At 40.1% G+C, this 16,788-nt stretch overlaps 1 protein-coding gene across 8 annotated transcripts in view; it reads right to left on the bottom strand.

Moving 5' to 3' along the window:
• MEF2A (myocyte enhancer factor 2A) overlaps window positions 1-16,788 on the bottom strand; it is a 163,339-nt gene that overhangs the window by 37,996 nt on the left and 108,555 nt on the right. For 6 of the 8 annotated variants that reach the window (XM_077827397.1, XM_077827396.1, XM_077827400.1 and 3 more), the window contains 2 exons: window positions 9,279-9,416; window positions 5,611-5,830 (listed from right to left, as the gene is read on the bottom strand). In XM_077827397.1, the coding sequence (XP_077683523.1) occupies window positions 5,611-5,830; window positions 9,279-9,416 (358 nt within the window). Of the gene's footprint in view, window positions 1-5,610; window positions 5,831-9,278; window positions 9,417-9,481; window positions 9,614-16,788 lie in introns of all 8 variants that reach the window. The other 2 variants (XM_077827401.1, XM_077827399.1) reach the window with 2 other exon arrangements.

The following is a 16,788-nucleotide window of genomic DNA, read 5'->3' as shown; positions in this document are numbered from 1 at the left end:
ATCTCTTTGCGGTAGTGGTCGAATACCACCTGAGGCTTTGAATTATGTCTGGAAACGGATCTCTGGCAGGAACGCCCTTGCCAGTACCGAATCCAGCACCGCTCCAATTAATTCTATTCATTTGGTCGGTGATAAGGTTGACTTAATCACATTGAAGAGGAGTCCCAATCTCTCGAACGTGGATCTGACCAATCATACATGAGACTCTACCTGCTCCCTGGTATGGCCCCTGAGCAGCCAGTTGCCCAGGTATGGGTAAACCTGCACCTGCCTCCTCTGGAGGAAGGCTGCTATGACTGACATGCACTTGGTGAATACTTGGGGGGCTGTAGACAGACCAAATGGGAGGACCGTGAACAGATAGTGTTTGTGGTTGACCACAAACTGGAGAAAACATATGTGCGCAGGCCGAATGGCTTTGTGAAAGTTCGCATCTTTCATGTTCAGGGCGGTGTACCAGTCTCCCAGATCCAGGGAAGGCATAGTAGTGCTCAGGGAGACCATGCGGAACTTCACCTTCACCATGAACTTGTTGAGGCCTTGCAGATCTAGGATGGGTCGGAGACCACCTTTGCCTTGGGGATTAGGAAATAGCAGGAGTAGAATCCCTTGCCCCTTAGCTCCTGAGGAACCTCCTCTGCTGCTCCCATGGCGAGGATTGCCTGCACCTCCTGGATAAGGAGTTGCTTGTGAGAAGAGTCCCTGAAGAGGGACGGGAAAGGGGGGTGGGAGGCAGGGAAGGGGCAGAATTGGAGAGAATATTCCACTTCTACTGTGTGAAGGACCCAGTGGTCCGATGTTATTTGGGACCACGCACGGTAGAATTGGGCAGACCATTCAGAAAGCACAGGTAAGAATCCAGTGGATAGGCAAGTGTGCCATCCTCAGATGTCCCTTCAAAAGGCCTGCTTAGATCCAGATGGAGGTTTGGACTGGCCTTGGCCTTGCCTTGAGGGGGGGGTTGGAAGGCTTGCGTCCGCCGTTCCTGCCCCTTCGCCTATAGAAATCTTGCCTCATCTGAGGAGGATTATGGATGCTATTGTTCCAGTTGGGGCTTGAAGTGCTTGCTTTGGGTTGCCGGCGTGTGCATTCCCAATGAGTTCATTATTGCCCTGGAATCTTTCAAACTATGCAGTTTGGAGTCAGTCTGTTCGGAGAACAGCCCCGCACCCTCAAAGAGGACGTCCTGTAGGGTTTATTGTAACTCCAGGAGTAGTCCGGACGCCTGAAGCCATGATGACCTCCTCATGGCTATGCCTGAGGAGAGGGTATGGGCGGCCAAGTCCGCAGAGTCTAGGGATGCCTGCAGCAAGGTTTGTGCCATTGCTTTCCCTTCCTCGGCAATAGCGGAGGACTCAGACCTAGAGTCTGGAGGGATTAGCTCTTTGAACTTCAACATTGAGGCCCATGAGTTGAAGTTGTACCTGCTGAGGATAGTTTGCTGGTTAGCTATCCTCAGCTGGAGGACCCTGATGGCATAGACCTTTCTACCCAAAAAGGTCCATCCTTTTTGCCTCCTTAGATTTGGGGGCTGGCCCTTGCTGTCCCTGATGCTCTTTCTCGTTGACCGCTGAGACTACTAGACATCATGGCTGCAGGTGCAAAAACAGATATTCATAGCCCTTGGAAGGGACGAAGTATTTTCGTTCCACACCCCTGGCGGTTGGTGGAATTGAGGCTGCTGTCTGCCACAGATTCCTGATGTTGGTCTGAACTGTCTTGATCAATGGCAGAGCTACCTGTGATGGACCTTTGGGAGTAAGAATGTCCACCATGGGGTCCTCAGCCTGATCACCTCCTCCGCTTGCATTCCCATGTTGCGGGCAATCCGCTTCAGAAGGTCCTGATGTGTCCTATGGTCAATTTGGCGGAGGGCCCGAAGCTGAGGCTCCTGCCACTGCCTCGTCAGGGGATGAGGATGGGGTGGCCGGAGGAGGTAATGGTTCCTCCTGTACCTCCGGCTCCCTGACCTCCTCTTGGACAATGTCTGCCTCTGTGGTGGCCATAGCCGAGGCGGCTGTAGCCTGAGCCTGTGGCTGGTCCTATGCTGGAGTAGCCTTGACAGCGGCCTGAGGCCGATGGGGTGGCTGGGACTGGGTGGCCTCGGATCCCTAGCAGAGTGGGGTGGTCGGTGTGCTGAGACAACCGACCGTGAAGCCCTTGAAAGGGAGCCCTGGGCCTGATGGTAAGTCCTGCGAGTCCAAAAGGGCCATTGTGCAGGAGCCTGCTAGGTTGGCTGCGCCTCCCTATGCTGCCTGTGAGACCTATGCTGATTGTACCTGGAGTAGTATGAGTCACCAGAGACCGAGGAAGTGGACCCTGAAAGTGATGACCAAAGTGGAGCCGAGCCCATGAGCCGGGAGACCGGTGCCGGGTCGACCTCGTAGAAGACTGGTGCCCCAAGTCTGGTGTTGTAGATCGGTAGGTATCTAGTGCCGGCGATCGAGGACATGATGTCAGTGCCGTATATTGGTGCCGACTTGGTGCCAGTGATTGGTCATGGTTGTCTCTTGGTGCCCCGGATAGGTGCCAGTCCACCCTCGATGCCAGAGAGGGGGAGCATCTTGTCAGTGCCGGAGATACTCTGACTGAGCATGGTGCCGGGGAGTGGTGCCATGGCGATAGCAACTGCAAGCAGTGCCGCGGATGGTGTTGAGCTGGGGACTGTGAGCACCGCATCATGGTCGGTTTATCTCTAGACAGTACCGGACTTATCGGTACTGGAGGTTTGTCTCTCAGAGCTTCGGGCTGTGAAGCTGTCATTTCAATAAGGTCTCTGGCAGCTTAAAAAGTGTCCAGGGTGGCTTAAACTCCTCCACCTGGCACTGCCCTTGTGTCGAGTCACTGTGTGCCAGACTCAACGGTCCCTTCTGGGAAGCCGAAGTCAATGGCACAGGCTCGTGTTGTTTAGGTGTCGATTCCGTTCTAAGGTACGCCTGTGCATCCTGACGGTCCAGTGGCTTTCCTAGCCTGTGAGCGCTCTCTTTCAGCCTTCTTTTGGCACTTATGCGGCACTGGCGAGGTTGAGGAGTGCCGGGGAGCTGTCCCTGGCTTCGGTGACAAGGAGTGCCAGTGCCGAGGGTCTCTTATACTAGAGTCCTTCCTCAGCACCGTGTCGTGCACCAATGTCGGAGCGCGACATTCTGTTGCGCTCAGTCCCAGGTCCTGGCGGTCTGCAGCTGGCTGTGGGCAGATAGCGGATTCCATTAAAGAAACAGAAATCACTTTCCTTCTTGTTTCTTGGCCGAAAAGCCCTGCAGATTTTGCACCTTTCTGTTTGGTGCTCTTCCCCCAGACACTTTAAGCAGGAGTCGTGGGGATCACTGATGGGCATAGACTTATTGCAAGCACTGCAGGGCTTAAAGCCTTAGGCTAACAGCATGCCCCTCAGGGGAGATGGGGTTAGGGACTGGGGAGAGACCCTGCTCCCAACCTACTATCTAAATTAACTATCTACTCTAAATCAACTATAACACTAACTTGAATGACTAACAGAAGAAGGCTAAGGGAGTACTTACTGAGCGAGTGAGCATTGTTCCAATGGCCATCACGGACAGTAAGAAGGAACTGAAGAGGGGTCGGGTCAGCAGGGTTATATATTGAGCACCACGAAGGCGCCACTCCAGGGCGCTCCACAGCTGACCCGACAGGAGCTGCTAAGGGAAAACTTTCCAATGATCGTGCATGCGGTGTGCGCACACCTGACTGGACTCGACATAAACAAGCACTTGAAGAAGAATTTTTGTTCCAGAAAGTAGAGGAAATAACCAGGAGGACAACCATTTTAGACTTGATTCTGACCAAGAGATAGGAATTGGTAGCAAATCTGAAGGTGAAAGGCAATTTGGGTGACAGTGATCATGAAAAAGTTTAGCATGATATGAAATAATATATTTCATGATTCTAAGGAAGGGAAGGAGTGAGAGCAGCAGAATAAGGACAATGGACTTCAAAAAAGCAGACTTTAAAAAACTCAGAGAATTGGTAGGCAAGGTCCCATGGGAAGAAAATCTAAGGCAAAAAGGAGTTCAGGAGAGCTGGCAGTTCCTCAGCGAGACAATAATTACAGGCACAACTGCCAAACTATTCTGATGGAAAGGAAAGATGGGGAAAATAGTAAAAGGTCAATATGGCTATAACATCAGCTTTTTAATGACCTGAAAATCAAAAAGAAATCTTATAAATATGGAAATATGGACAAATTGCTAAGGACTACAAAAGAACAACACAAGCATGGGACAAAATTTTTAAGCACCTGGAGGATAATAGGATTATAAGGAATAGTCAGCATGGATTTGTCAAGAACAAATCATGCCAGACCAACTTAATTTCCATTTGTGATAATATTACTCATGTAGTGGATAAGGGGGAAGCAGTAGACGTGATGTACCTTGATTTTTGTAAGGCTTTTGACACAATCCCGCATGCCATTCTCATAAGCAAACTAGGGAAATATGGTCTAGATGAAATTACTATAAGGTGTCTGAACAACTGGTTGAAATACTATACTCAAACAGTAGTTATCAATGATTTGCTGTCAAATTGGGAGGGCATATCAAGTGGGATCCCACAGGGGTCAGTCCTGGATCTGATACTATTCAGTATTTTCCTTGATGACGTGGATAATGGAGCAGAGAATATGCTTATAAAATTGGCAGATGACACCAGTCTGGGAAGGGTTGCAAGCACTGTGGAGGACATGTTTAAAAATCAAGATGATCTTGACAAACTGGAGAATTGGCCTGAATTCAACAGGACGAAATCCAATAAAGGCAAGTGCAAAGTACTTCACTTAGGAAGGAAAGATAAAGTGCACAACTACAAAATGGGGAATAATTGTCTAGGTGGTAGTACTGTTTAAAAGGATCTGGAGGTTATAGTGGACCACAAACTGAATGAGAGTAGTTCATGAGATTCAGCTACAAAAAAGTCTAAAATTATTTTGGGGTGCATTAACAGTATATGAGCATCAAGAGGTAATTGTCCCTCTCTACTTGGCACTGCTAAGCACCACAATTTAGGAAAGATATGGACAAAGTGGAAAGAGTCCAGAGGAGAGCAACAAAAATATAAAAGCTTTAGAAAACCTGATTTATGAGGAAAAGTTAAAAAAACTGGGCATATTTAGTCTTGAGAAAAGAAGACCGAGGGGGGACCTAAAAACAGTCTTCCAATACATTAAGGGCTGTTATAAAGAGGACAGTGATCAGTTGTTGTCCATGTCCACAGAAGGTAGGACAAGAAGTCACGGGTTTAATCTGCAGCAAGGGTGATTTAGATTGGGCATTAGGAAAACCTTTCTAACTCTAAGGGCAGTTAAGATCTGGAATAGGCTTCTAAGGGAGGTCATGGAGTCCCCATCATTGGAAGCTTTTACAAACAAGTTGGACAAACACCTGTCAGGGATAGTCTACATTCACTTGGTCCTACCACAGTACAGGGGGCTGGATTTGATGACTTCTTGAGGTCCTTCCAGTCCTACATTTCTATGATTTTATCCATGTAAGAAATCACAACTACAGCATACAGTTTTGCTAGTTTTTCATAATGTAAGCTTTATGGGAATTAAAGGGGAAAAAAAGAGGAAATGTAGCACTACTGAAGTCTTACCTGCATTGCCAGTACTTGGCGGTCTCTGAGGGGCTCCAGGTGATACATTTCGATGTAATGTGGCCTGAGGTGGGGAGAGCATGGTCGTGTCTGTTAATGATGAACTGGCTGCCAGTGACGGGGATACAAGGGAACTCCCTGGGTTACTGTAGGTTAAAGTATTGGGATTGGACACTGGAACCGTAACAGACATTGAAAAATTCTGGGGAGGCAAGCCAGGCTGAAAACAAAAACAAGAACATATTAATATTGCACAGTAATGTTTGTCAAGGCTATAATATTGAGATAAAGTCAGATTAATTATGTTAGTTTAGTAATTTTGTATCACTCTAAAAATGCACAATTATAAAACATCCACTCTGAAGAGAATGGTATTGTGAACTACAGTACTTAAAGATACATTTCAGAAAGGTCATTTATCAATGTCAGGTATATTGATAGCTACAGTTTGTAAACATTAGACTGGAGATATTTTATTGATATTCATTCATTAACTTTAATCAGAAGTATGCCATTACTTAACATTTGATTCCTGATACCTGAAAGCCAGATGATCAGCTAAACATTTTAATAATCAATGAATTTGTTGCTTCTTCAAAATGTAAGAATACATAAACATGCACATTATAAAACAAAACTGAGTCAGTCATGAGACAAAAGAGAGAAGTTAGTAATGGTATCTTTTTTCTGACAGTCTTGACATTGAAATTAAAGCATTATTGTTGTTATCTATCTATAAAAACTCACAAATACTTTTTACAGTCTAGAAAATTCTATTTACCTGAATACTAATGAATTTCTGTAAATTAAGAGTGCTAATTATTTGAATATAGAAATTTTGATTGAATCTTTATTTCTTAGTTACATACATTCTCAATATGAAAACATTTAATACCCAATAAGCTTTAGCAAATACAAGGATGATAACCGAATTTTTCCAAATCATAATTTTATATCATTTTTAAAGGAATGTAATCCTGTAAAAAAAATCTGCTGTGTCTCTAATGTATACATGTTGTCTGTTTTTTTCCGTTTCAATACAAATGTTCACACCACCAAAATTAGAGTCAAAATGTCAGTACTATTTGATGGACAATAGAACCTTGATAATTTGCATTAATGAGTAGGAAGCCCAGTACACATGAATAAAGTTTTTTATTTAATAAATGGATTTTAAAAAACAGTATATCACCACAAAATGTACTGTATTCATTCATTACCTAAAGTTTAATTTTTCTTTATAATACTTCATAACTAGTGCGTGTACTACATAGTACATTTTCTGAAAGTAAAATTTAGAAATAATGCTTTCGTACAGTATCTATATCAAAGTAATTCTGAGAGATGGGGGAAAAGATCATTATTTCTTGGTACAGTTTGCAGCAAAAAGATTCAACTCCAATGAATAAAAAGCACTTCTGTTAAGGCGGCACTCTCCATATGTAAACATCCATCCAATAAGCTATATTATTGATATTTTATTTTTACATGCAGGCCACTCCAATGAACTTTTTAATATCTATGACAAATTATTTTTGCACTAAATTTTTAAACATACACTACATTCAAGCAGCACAAGGCAACACCTTCAACAATTCCAAAACTGTAACAGAGGAAATGTATAGTAATATCCTCGTACGTGTTTCTTTCTACGTAGAAGCACTCAGTGATAGCAACTTTTACTGCTACAATGAAGACCCACATATCACACTGCCAGCCCATTTATTGGGTAGGCTTTTAGATCTGACCAACTACTCCACGCTGTCTGTCTTTCCTCTCCTTTGACAGCAGTCAGCACAAAGTCTTTCATAAAGGCTAGGGGACTATTTTTTGTGATATGACCCACGGGTATGGAAACAAAACCATAACAGTTATAAATTAACCATATGTAAATAAACGTAGGGAGCACTAAAGTTTACAATTGTAATCAGTCATTCTAATTATGGGAACTTTTCAGACTGGAATTCATGGCACTCAATGGAGCCAGAGATACCGACCTGAAAAGTTAAAGTTTCTATAAGAGGGGACAGCTTAGAGACTATACTGGAGGCTGTGATTACTCGTGCGAACTCAGACCTAGAGAAGATGCCCTGACACACCACTTCTCGATATCTAAAGTTTCAAGTTAATCTAAAGAACTACCATTAGGGTTCAGGTTCAAAGACACAACAATGTCCACTGATGTAAACCCTAGAGAGGATTCTTCAAACTGGCAACGAGGGACAAATATCTTTCGTGTGCAAGAAAAGAGAGCCTAATGAAAGAACTAATGCTACCAAGACTGACAGTACACAGTTAACCCAGAGCAATGTGGATTAACAAAGGAATTATATCCATTACTGGAGAGTTGGTTGGGGATTATAGTCACCTCTTGTGTATTAAATCACTCAGTTTTCTTGTAGATTTTAAGACGAACCTAACCAGTCCACTTTTTAATTGCCACAAGAAATCCAATGATGTACAACTGAAAAGATGTAGCTGAGTTTCAAAATTACTTTCATTAGGAGGCAATATTTTTCTTTGGCATATTCATCAATTTTCTGATTTATTCTATAAGCAAAATTAATTTACTTTGAAAGAGGAATTAATATAATCCCCAACCCACACCAATAAATTATAACAGTAGCTCCTAAACTTCTTGAACCATGAGACACCATAATTCCTCTCCAAGACTGATGCTCCACTAAGCCACTCCATAGCCCCTAGAACAATCATATTTATATGTATACAAAATTATGAAGTGCGGTAGGCAGTCTTGGTGCTGATGTGAGGACTCAGGCCCTGGCCAGGTTTGCTTTTGGATTAGCTGTAAAATGGCCTGTGGGATATCTTCTGACAATACAAGATATTGAGCAAAAATTTCAAGAAGTGGCTATGTGGTTTAGGTGCCTAAGTCTATTTTCAGATGTGACTTAGGCACTTGAGGGTGAAATTTTCAGAAGGTATTTAGGTGCCTGAAGATGTAGATGAGCACTAATGGGATTTTAATGGGGGTCAGGTACTTTACTGCTTAGATACTTTTCAAAATCCCACTAGGCACCTATTACTTCTTTCATCACCTAAATACCTTTGAAAAGTCACACCTTTAGGAGCCTACATGCTTTCGTCACTTTTGAAAATAGGACTTCGTCTTTTAAGTAAGGTGCTTTTGAAGATATTACCCATTGACTAATTTACTAGAGGGAGAACAAATTCTCTATATGATGGCATCCTCCTAGGAAATATTTTTTAAGCTGTTTCTCATTTGTTGTAACCTTGTTCCATTGCAGAGGGGTAAAAAATTTAAAATCCCTCTACACAAGTTATCTTACATCTCAGGATAAGAGTCCATCCTAGTTTAAAAAAAAAAAAAAGTTTTAGGCAGCATCTAGAAAGGGGGATGGGTTCCTGAGAGTCCGGAACACCATAAACAAGTATGAAACTTCAGGAGCACAGGAGGGGAGCTACAGACCCCCTGGGAAGTTTAAGAACTCCTAGTTTACATGATAGTTTCACATAACTTTCAGAATTTCTCTCACATACATGCATATGCATACATAATAAATAGGTATATCTGCTTCATAAACAATTAAACCATCTACTCTTTACTGTGGTATTCAATGGTAGGCAAAACATTGTGAAAGTTCTCATGCACATGATAAAAACACAAGCCATTCTTTAGTACTCACTGCGACTTTATGATTCCGCATCATATTATCAAACTCTTCATTAATTTTTTTATATTTTTCTTCTGTATGTGGCGTGAGCACATATGAAGTGTCAGGGTCCGGGCTGTCACACCCTCTGTGTTCCTTCTTGTTCAGAGCCTAAATAATGAAGTTAATAAAAAGAATCAACAAATAAAAAGTAGAGGTAAAATAAAAGTACTTACAGGGCCTCGCTTGAAAATAAAATCACTATCTTCATTTAGTTTGCTGTATCTGTCCTCCGATAGTGGACTGTGCTCAAAGTAATCGTCAGCATCAGGGCTCTCACAACCATTAAGGCCTTTTTTTCTTAAAGTCTGAAATACAATTGGAAAATTCACACACAAATAATACTAATTTGCCAACACTTCTTGTAAGCTGAATCATATTCAGAGCCACTGAAACTGTATAACCCTGTCAGAAATGCAATCCACTTTAAAAGACAAGCTAGGCCTTCCAAAATAAGTAGCTATGCAGGGCACCATGATGGAAGGTGCACTTAGAGGCATAGCCTCTCCGAGCTCTGATGTCATGGGTAACTATAACCTTTCATTACTTTGGCCCCCAGGAATTCCATGACCAGCCTTTGTTTTAGCTATCTGCTGATGCAATCAAGCAGTTTGATATACAGAACTAACATTGAAGGCTACAGGAAGAGGTTAGAATTGTTAGTGGTAATAAAAAGGGTACTTCCCATATTAGCACAAGAATCCAGTGTAGCGGTTTGTTTGTTTTTAAATAGTGTTCTCTGTAAGGAGGATGTAATGCGAAAATAAATTATTGGCCTTGTATTAATAAAGTATCAGTGTTGGTTTCCCAAATGTTCTATTCTCACTAGAAAAACAGTAAAATTAACTGTGTAGAATACAGTGAGTAAAATTTCCAAATGAATGTATTATTGAATGGTTTTAACAACATATGTAACAATTTGCCTGATTAGTTTTCTTAGACTTAGCCAGCACATATTTTCCTGGTCTTCAGTCACTCTGCATACACCATGAAAACAAGTACTGCATAGAACATGACAACCCAAGAAGAACAATGCTCAAAATACAACCGTTTTTATTTTGAAACCCCTTTCTAAGACACTGTAGTTTTCCAAATGTAAGCTTTTTTCACGTGCATATCTTCTGCGGTGACTTAATTTTAATGTGATTTCTTTGTTGGGACTTTTCCTGTTTACGAAATATGGACCTGCATCAACATCCCCTTAATGTACATGTCTCCCCACTACAGAGCTATGAAATCAGCTACCAAGAGACAAGTTTTTGAACTTCAGGTCTCTTGCCTTAAAGATCTTGAAAAGTATATTCATATTCTTTAATGCTTATTTTTCCTTGGTATTATACGTTCAGAAAATCCACATAGCAAGCAAGTTCATTTTTTGTTTGTTTTAAATAGAATCTCTAAGTTTTCCACCTCTAGGAAGAGTTTATTGTTAATAGAAAATTTGTCAGTGAAATATAATCATAAACATTTAAATGTCAGAAGTGTGTGAGAGAACAGTGGTGCAGAGAGAGTCTTCATTTGGACAGACAACGTATCTTTAACCAACTTGTCTTCTAAATAAAAAAACAACCCCACCGAATTAAAATCAGAGCTACCTGTCATTTCATGTACCATAGAAGTATTGCATTCTCAAGGTTTCCTAAGCAACCTGAAAGATGTTTCATTCTGTCATAGTTTGAATTTCCATTCAACAATTGACAGTGAATATACTTTTAGAAGAAGAATCTCAGAACAATTATTTGTTAGCTTTTTTTAAAAAACTGTTATCTTCTTTTTTCAGATTAATAAAAGTATATATCAATTCTTTATCAAACAGAATAAGGTGCCCAGATCTTATGGTGATAGGATCCACATTAGCAGCTTGATAAGAAGGCAAACTGTATAATTATCTGCAATTGAATTTCTTCAGAGAAATGTTCAGTTTATGCTATGAATAAAGCTAGAAAACTGTGTACAACCAATTGCACTTCCACTAAAAATAAACATTTTTACTTAGTATTTTGTTAGTAAGCAACAGATTGCTTAATTTCACTTCCTAATGGTAAGGCAATACTTTATAAAATTCAGTTATATGAGATTCTCAAAGATCACAGGTCATCATTGGTGAGATATAATTCCTTCTCAAATTACTTGGCATGTGTTGTGCAGCCCACACACACTGGCTGGAACTCCCACAAAAATTTAATCACTAAATCAGCATATGGGGAAAAACAGGTGTAGCTTTTTCTAACACCTGTCACAGCATTGATCTCTACTGGTCTAACCAATCAGGTGGACACTTACATGGACTTAGCCATACAAGGACCTGCTGTTTGGGACTCTGAAGGTCGGAGACTGTTATCCCTCCCAACCCTTCTCAACAAGTTCAGGCTGTCAGTCCTCTACACTTTGGTATCAGCAGGGAAAATGTTAACACTGTATAATCTGGATTACATTTAACCTTTATAAACTATAAATAGAATTTGAATAGGTTACATCTGTACATGGATCCGAATATACACACCGTGCCCAGCACTCCTTTAGGAGCAGCTGAAGTAGTATTAAATATTACGTTTTAATGAAGTAGTATTAAATATGCAAGTAAATAAGAAAAAGGCAGCCTGCAAGAAATGTGCAGTGGTTATCTGTGTGAACTCCAGCCTACATTTTATACTCTGTATTATTTAAATATTGTGAGAGTTTTGATTTTTATAGTATTTAAAATTATTTTGCCAAATGTTTTATAGTAATTACACTTAAAATCTAGGAATCTCATAAATCTCTTTCTCAGAATGCCCAAATAATCAGTACAGCTTAAGTGGAGACTTCAAAATTTAATTCTCTCAATCATACCCACCAGTGCTGTCCACCAACACTGAAGTTTAGAAATTAAACAAACTATTAATGTAAAGTGTACATATTAGGCTAAATATTTAAGAATACCTTCACCCTTTTTTCAATAGTTATTTTTTATTCTGATAGTAATGGGGTTAACCCTGACTTGACTCATGAGGAAGTAAAATGCCTCAGTATCTCCACTTCAAGATTCTGGAAACCTTCACTCCAGATGGGGTTCCTGTCATTGTTAGAGAACTTAAAGCTATGGGTCACTATTACAGATAAATCCAAGTCTGTGTTTGATATCCAAAGCTCTGTTTCTTTATCACCAAAACATGAACGGTCACTTTGAGGACCTAACTGATATAAAAAGACTGTCTACTTTATCACTATCCAGTAGCATAATAGTAAAAAGTTTCTCCTGTATGGCTGGTACTAACAAGTGGAATGCTGTAATCTGTTAACAAGGCCAGGCGAGGCCTGTGGGAGACAGGCCAGCCTCAGTTTTCTCACAGGCTACGAAGTTAGACATGATGATAACAGGCTCTCGCTCAATAAAAGACACAAAGGTCATGACTACTGGGAATCAATCTGTGTGTATGCAGGAAAGAAAAATTCCATAAACAAGTGCTGGCTCTACCCTCCATATTTTCTATGCTAAAAGTTATTACTTCGACACTGAATGTAAGTAAGTGATCCTCACAAAATTTTTTCGTGGATATGATCACAAAGGCAGAGAAATTTTTAGACCCCCTGAAAATAAAGCATGCTAAGAAAAAAACCAAAGACGACCAAATAATCTTTAGGTAGCATACAGAGATGGGGTCACACACAAAATGTGTGTATGGTACTCAACATAAAATCTTAACGTTTTTGCAGTTCAGGATAACTAGAACAAAAGAGTACTTCTTAAACTGGTATTTTTGCATACACAATTAAAAATTCTTACTAGAGGGAAGGGAAACATTTCATTTCATGTTGTGCAATGGAATGTTTAAGCATCATAAGGAAAGAATACTAACTCCTATTTTCTGGATTATTTCAGGAGTACATCTGGTCCTTACAATAAATCTGTACTATTTTCATTTTCTTTGTTGGTTTCCAGACAAAGATTTCTGAAAACCTTTTCTGATGGTTGTTTTCTAACCCACTATGCTGAGCGCCAATAAATATGTTTTTGTAGTTTGGATGTTTCTCTGCATCATATATTAGTTGATTAGATCAGAGAACTATAAGATTCTTGTCGTAAGAAATTCACCATGAGTATTTAGAAGAAACCACAGCAGGTGTGGAACCTGTATATACATTAAAATTTAATGAAAACATTAGCTTAGTTGTGTTACAAATAAACACACTGTACAAATGCCCCAACAAGCTATGATAAAGGCTGAAAACAGAGTGACTCAGAAGTTTTAAAATGGCTTTGTTCCACCATGTAAAAATAAAATATGTAACTAAATGACTAATGGTTTTGGATTGATTTTATTGTAATGACTGGTATGAGGAAACACCGTATGAGAATGTTAGTGATGGATTAACCATAAAAGGTTCAAAAGTTATGTTTAGACAGCAGTACAAATGTTCCAATATTTTGCTGAACCTTTCTCCGACATTTTACTGAAAGCAAAATGCTTCCGATACTTCTAGATAGAACATCTTGGTCAATTTCCCGTACAGGAAATACACAACACTGATCGTATCAGTGCTCACTCCATGCCTTGCAACTTGCCAAAACTCTAATCCAGAGGGCTCCTCACAAGGCATAAGAAAAATTTAGTTTCCCTATTCAATCCTGGATTATGTTGCTAAAATTTATAAGAATGCCAATTAGTATTAATTGCAGTGGTAGTATTTATGATGTGAACACCAATCCAGGAGGAGCTGGACTGTTATAAAAGTAAAAAGAAAAGGAGTACTTGTGGCACCTTAGAGACTAACCAATTTATTTGAGCATGAGCTTTCGTGAGCTACAGCTCACTTCATCGGATGCATACTGTGGAAACTACAGAAGACATTATATACACAGAGACCATGAAACAATACCTTCTCCCACCCCACTCTCCTTCTGGTAATAGCTTATCTAAAGTGATCATCAAGTTGGGCCATTTCCAGCACAAATCCAGGTTTTCTCACCCTCCGCCCCCCCCCCCCACAAACTCACTCTCCTGCTGGTAATAGCTCATCCAAAGTGACATTGTAGGGAGAGTGGTCACTTTGGATGAGCTATTGACAGCAGGAGAGTGAGTTTGTGTGTGTATGGGGGTGGAAGGGTGAGAAAACCTGGATTTGTGCTGGAAATGGCCCACCTTGATTATCATACACATTTTAAAGAGAGTGGTCACTTTGGATGGGCTATTACCAGCAGGAGAGTGAGTTGGGGGGGGGGGGGGCGCGGAGGGTGAGAAAACCTGGATTTGTGCTGGAAATGGCCCAACTTGATGATCACTTTAGATAAGCTATTACCAGCAGGACAGTGGGGTGGGAGAAGGTATTGTTTCATGGTCTCTGTGTATATAATGTTTTCTGTAGTTCCCACAGTATGCATCCGATGAAGCGAGCTGTAGCTCACAAAAGCTCATGTTCAAATAAATTGGTTAGTCTCTAAGGTGCCAGAAGTACTCCTTTTCTTTTTGCGAATACAGACTAACACGGCTGTTACTCTGAAACCTGTTATAAAAGTGTAATTGTGTTCTAGAACTACTGACCTGATTTTAATCAGTAACACATGCAGAGGCTGTGGGTTTGTAATTCCTAGAATCTAGTCCCTAGAACCATCAATTCCAACCTGAGCCCAAGGATCATCTCCTTCCATCTCCCATTCAGACCTTTCCACCATCTCTTTAAACTCTATCCTCATAAACCCTTGCCCCAACTCTAGGCCTCCTCCTCTTCCAAAGATGTGTGACATCCTCACTGTTACTGCCTATCACAGTTGCTGGCAGATTTATAACATCCGCCGTGTCCAAAACCTCCTTTTAAATCTTGTACTCTCTGAAACTCTTCCAGATACACAAAAATTCACTTGTGCTGCTTCCAAAGAAAAATCTCTGAAGTTCACAAAAATGAGAAAAGCAGCAACTAGTCCCCACAATTAGAGGATGCAAGGCCAATAATGAATCAAATGAGTGGTGAGGAGAGGAACACTGGGATCCTGTCAAGTCGCAGAGGCACACATTTTTAGTGCTTTCTCCAGTCCATTTTTAACATTCTCTTTTATGACACTTTCACTACTTTTCTTGTGAGATTTATTTTTAACATATGGACAGCTATGATAAAAGAAAGTTAAGGTGCAGAGTCAATCATCCAGAAGTTAAGAATTCCAGGATTAAGATTGTCTGCACATAAATCATCACTGCCTTGCCCAACATCACATCCTATTTTCTAGATTACTTAGGAGAATATCTAGTCCTTACAATAAATCTGTAGTATTTTCATTTTCCTTCTAGGTTTCCAGCCAAAAGATTGAGGCTCCAAGTGCATGGTCACACCAGAGAGATGGAAATTAATTCCTCTTGCTCAGCAACATGATGCTTCTGTCTGCACAGCTCAAAATTACGTTGGCATTCCTGCAACCATATTGCATTGCATATCTATTTTACTGTCTACTATCACTACTAACTCTTTCTGTACTACAATGCCACATTTCTCTCATTGAATGAGTGCACTTCAAAATTATTTTTGATTTTATTGTATTAGCTGCATTTTTCTTGATTAACCTCATTGTGTTACTTTCCACAATTTTGTGCTTTTTAATAGCTCTATGTCTGATAATATTTCTTCTCTGTCACAGTGGTGCTCATGACTCTTCCAGTTACAGGATTAACTGCTATTGTCATAAAAAAAAAACTGTTTATTGCCCCCTTTGAGATAATTAAGACATTAATCAGGACCAACCCTAATCACAATACCTTTAGTATACTAACCAGACAACATTTCCCCCATTACTCAATGAAAGAAAATATTTTTTCTACATTAGCAATCAAAATTTTACATTCTGACCTAAGCAAAAAATGCGTATTTTAAATATAACTAATAGCAGGCGACAAATGCTTGTAAACCTACAGGACAATGATTGATGCATTTAATTTTGCAACTTCTGTATGACTGCCAAGACTAAAGCGTCACTGAAATACATAAAAAGTGTTCATACAAAAAATTAAATTAGAACACAATATAATAAACTAGATAAGTAACCAAAGTACTGCTTTCACAACAGTTACGTACCAACCTTGCAATTGAAGACCTTGACTTCTCAAAAGATGAAGTCTGCTATCCATTAGTCAATCAACAGCTAAAAATAAACATGCTTTCCCCCAACCAGCCAGACAAGAGCATATACTAAATAAGTCCTGAATACTCAACACAGTAGTCTAAAATAAAAGATGTGAGCATTTTCCCCATTTTAATTTTTCCTCAATTTCTAGTAGTACTGTAATAGTAAAAAAAAAAAAAAAAAAAGAAGAAGTTTTTAGTATGTAAATTATTTACCAATATATTGTCCAGAATATCGAGGTATCAAATAATTCTAGATAAAGTGATGAAATACAAAGAAGTTTGGTAACGATTACATTCTTTGATCCAATATTACAGTATGTGGGAGAAAAGTTCTCTCTAGAATTCATTAACGGATACATCCGCATTTTATAAAGAAATTAACAGGTCCGAA

The sequence above is a fragment of the Eretmochelys imbricata genome, chromosome 10 (assembly GCF_965152235.1).
Source record: "Eretmochelys imbricata isolate rEreImb1 chromosome 10, rEreImb1.hap1, whole genome shotgun sequence".
Lineage (NCBI taxonomy): Eukaryota > Metazoa > Chordata > Testudines > Cheloniidae > Eretmochelys > Eretmochelys imbricata.
Note: the sequence above shows the minus strand (reverse complement) of the source record. Positions and strands in the feature narration are given on the sequence as shown.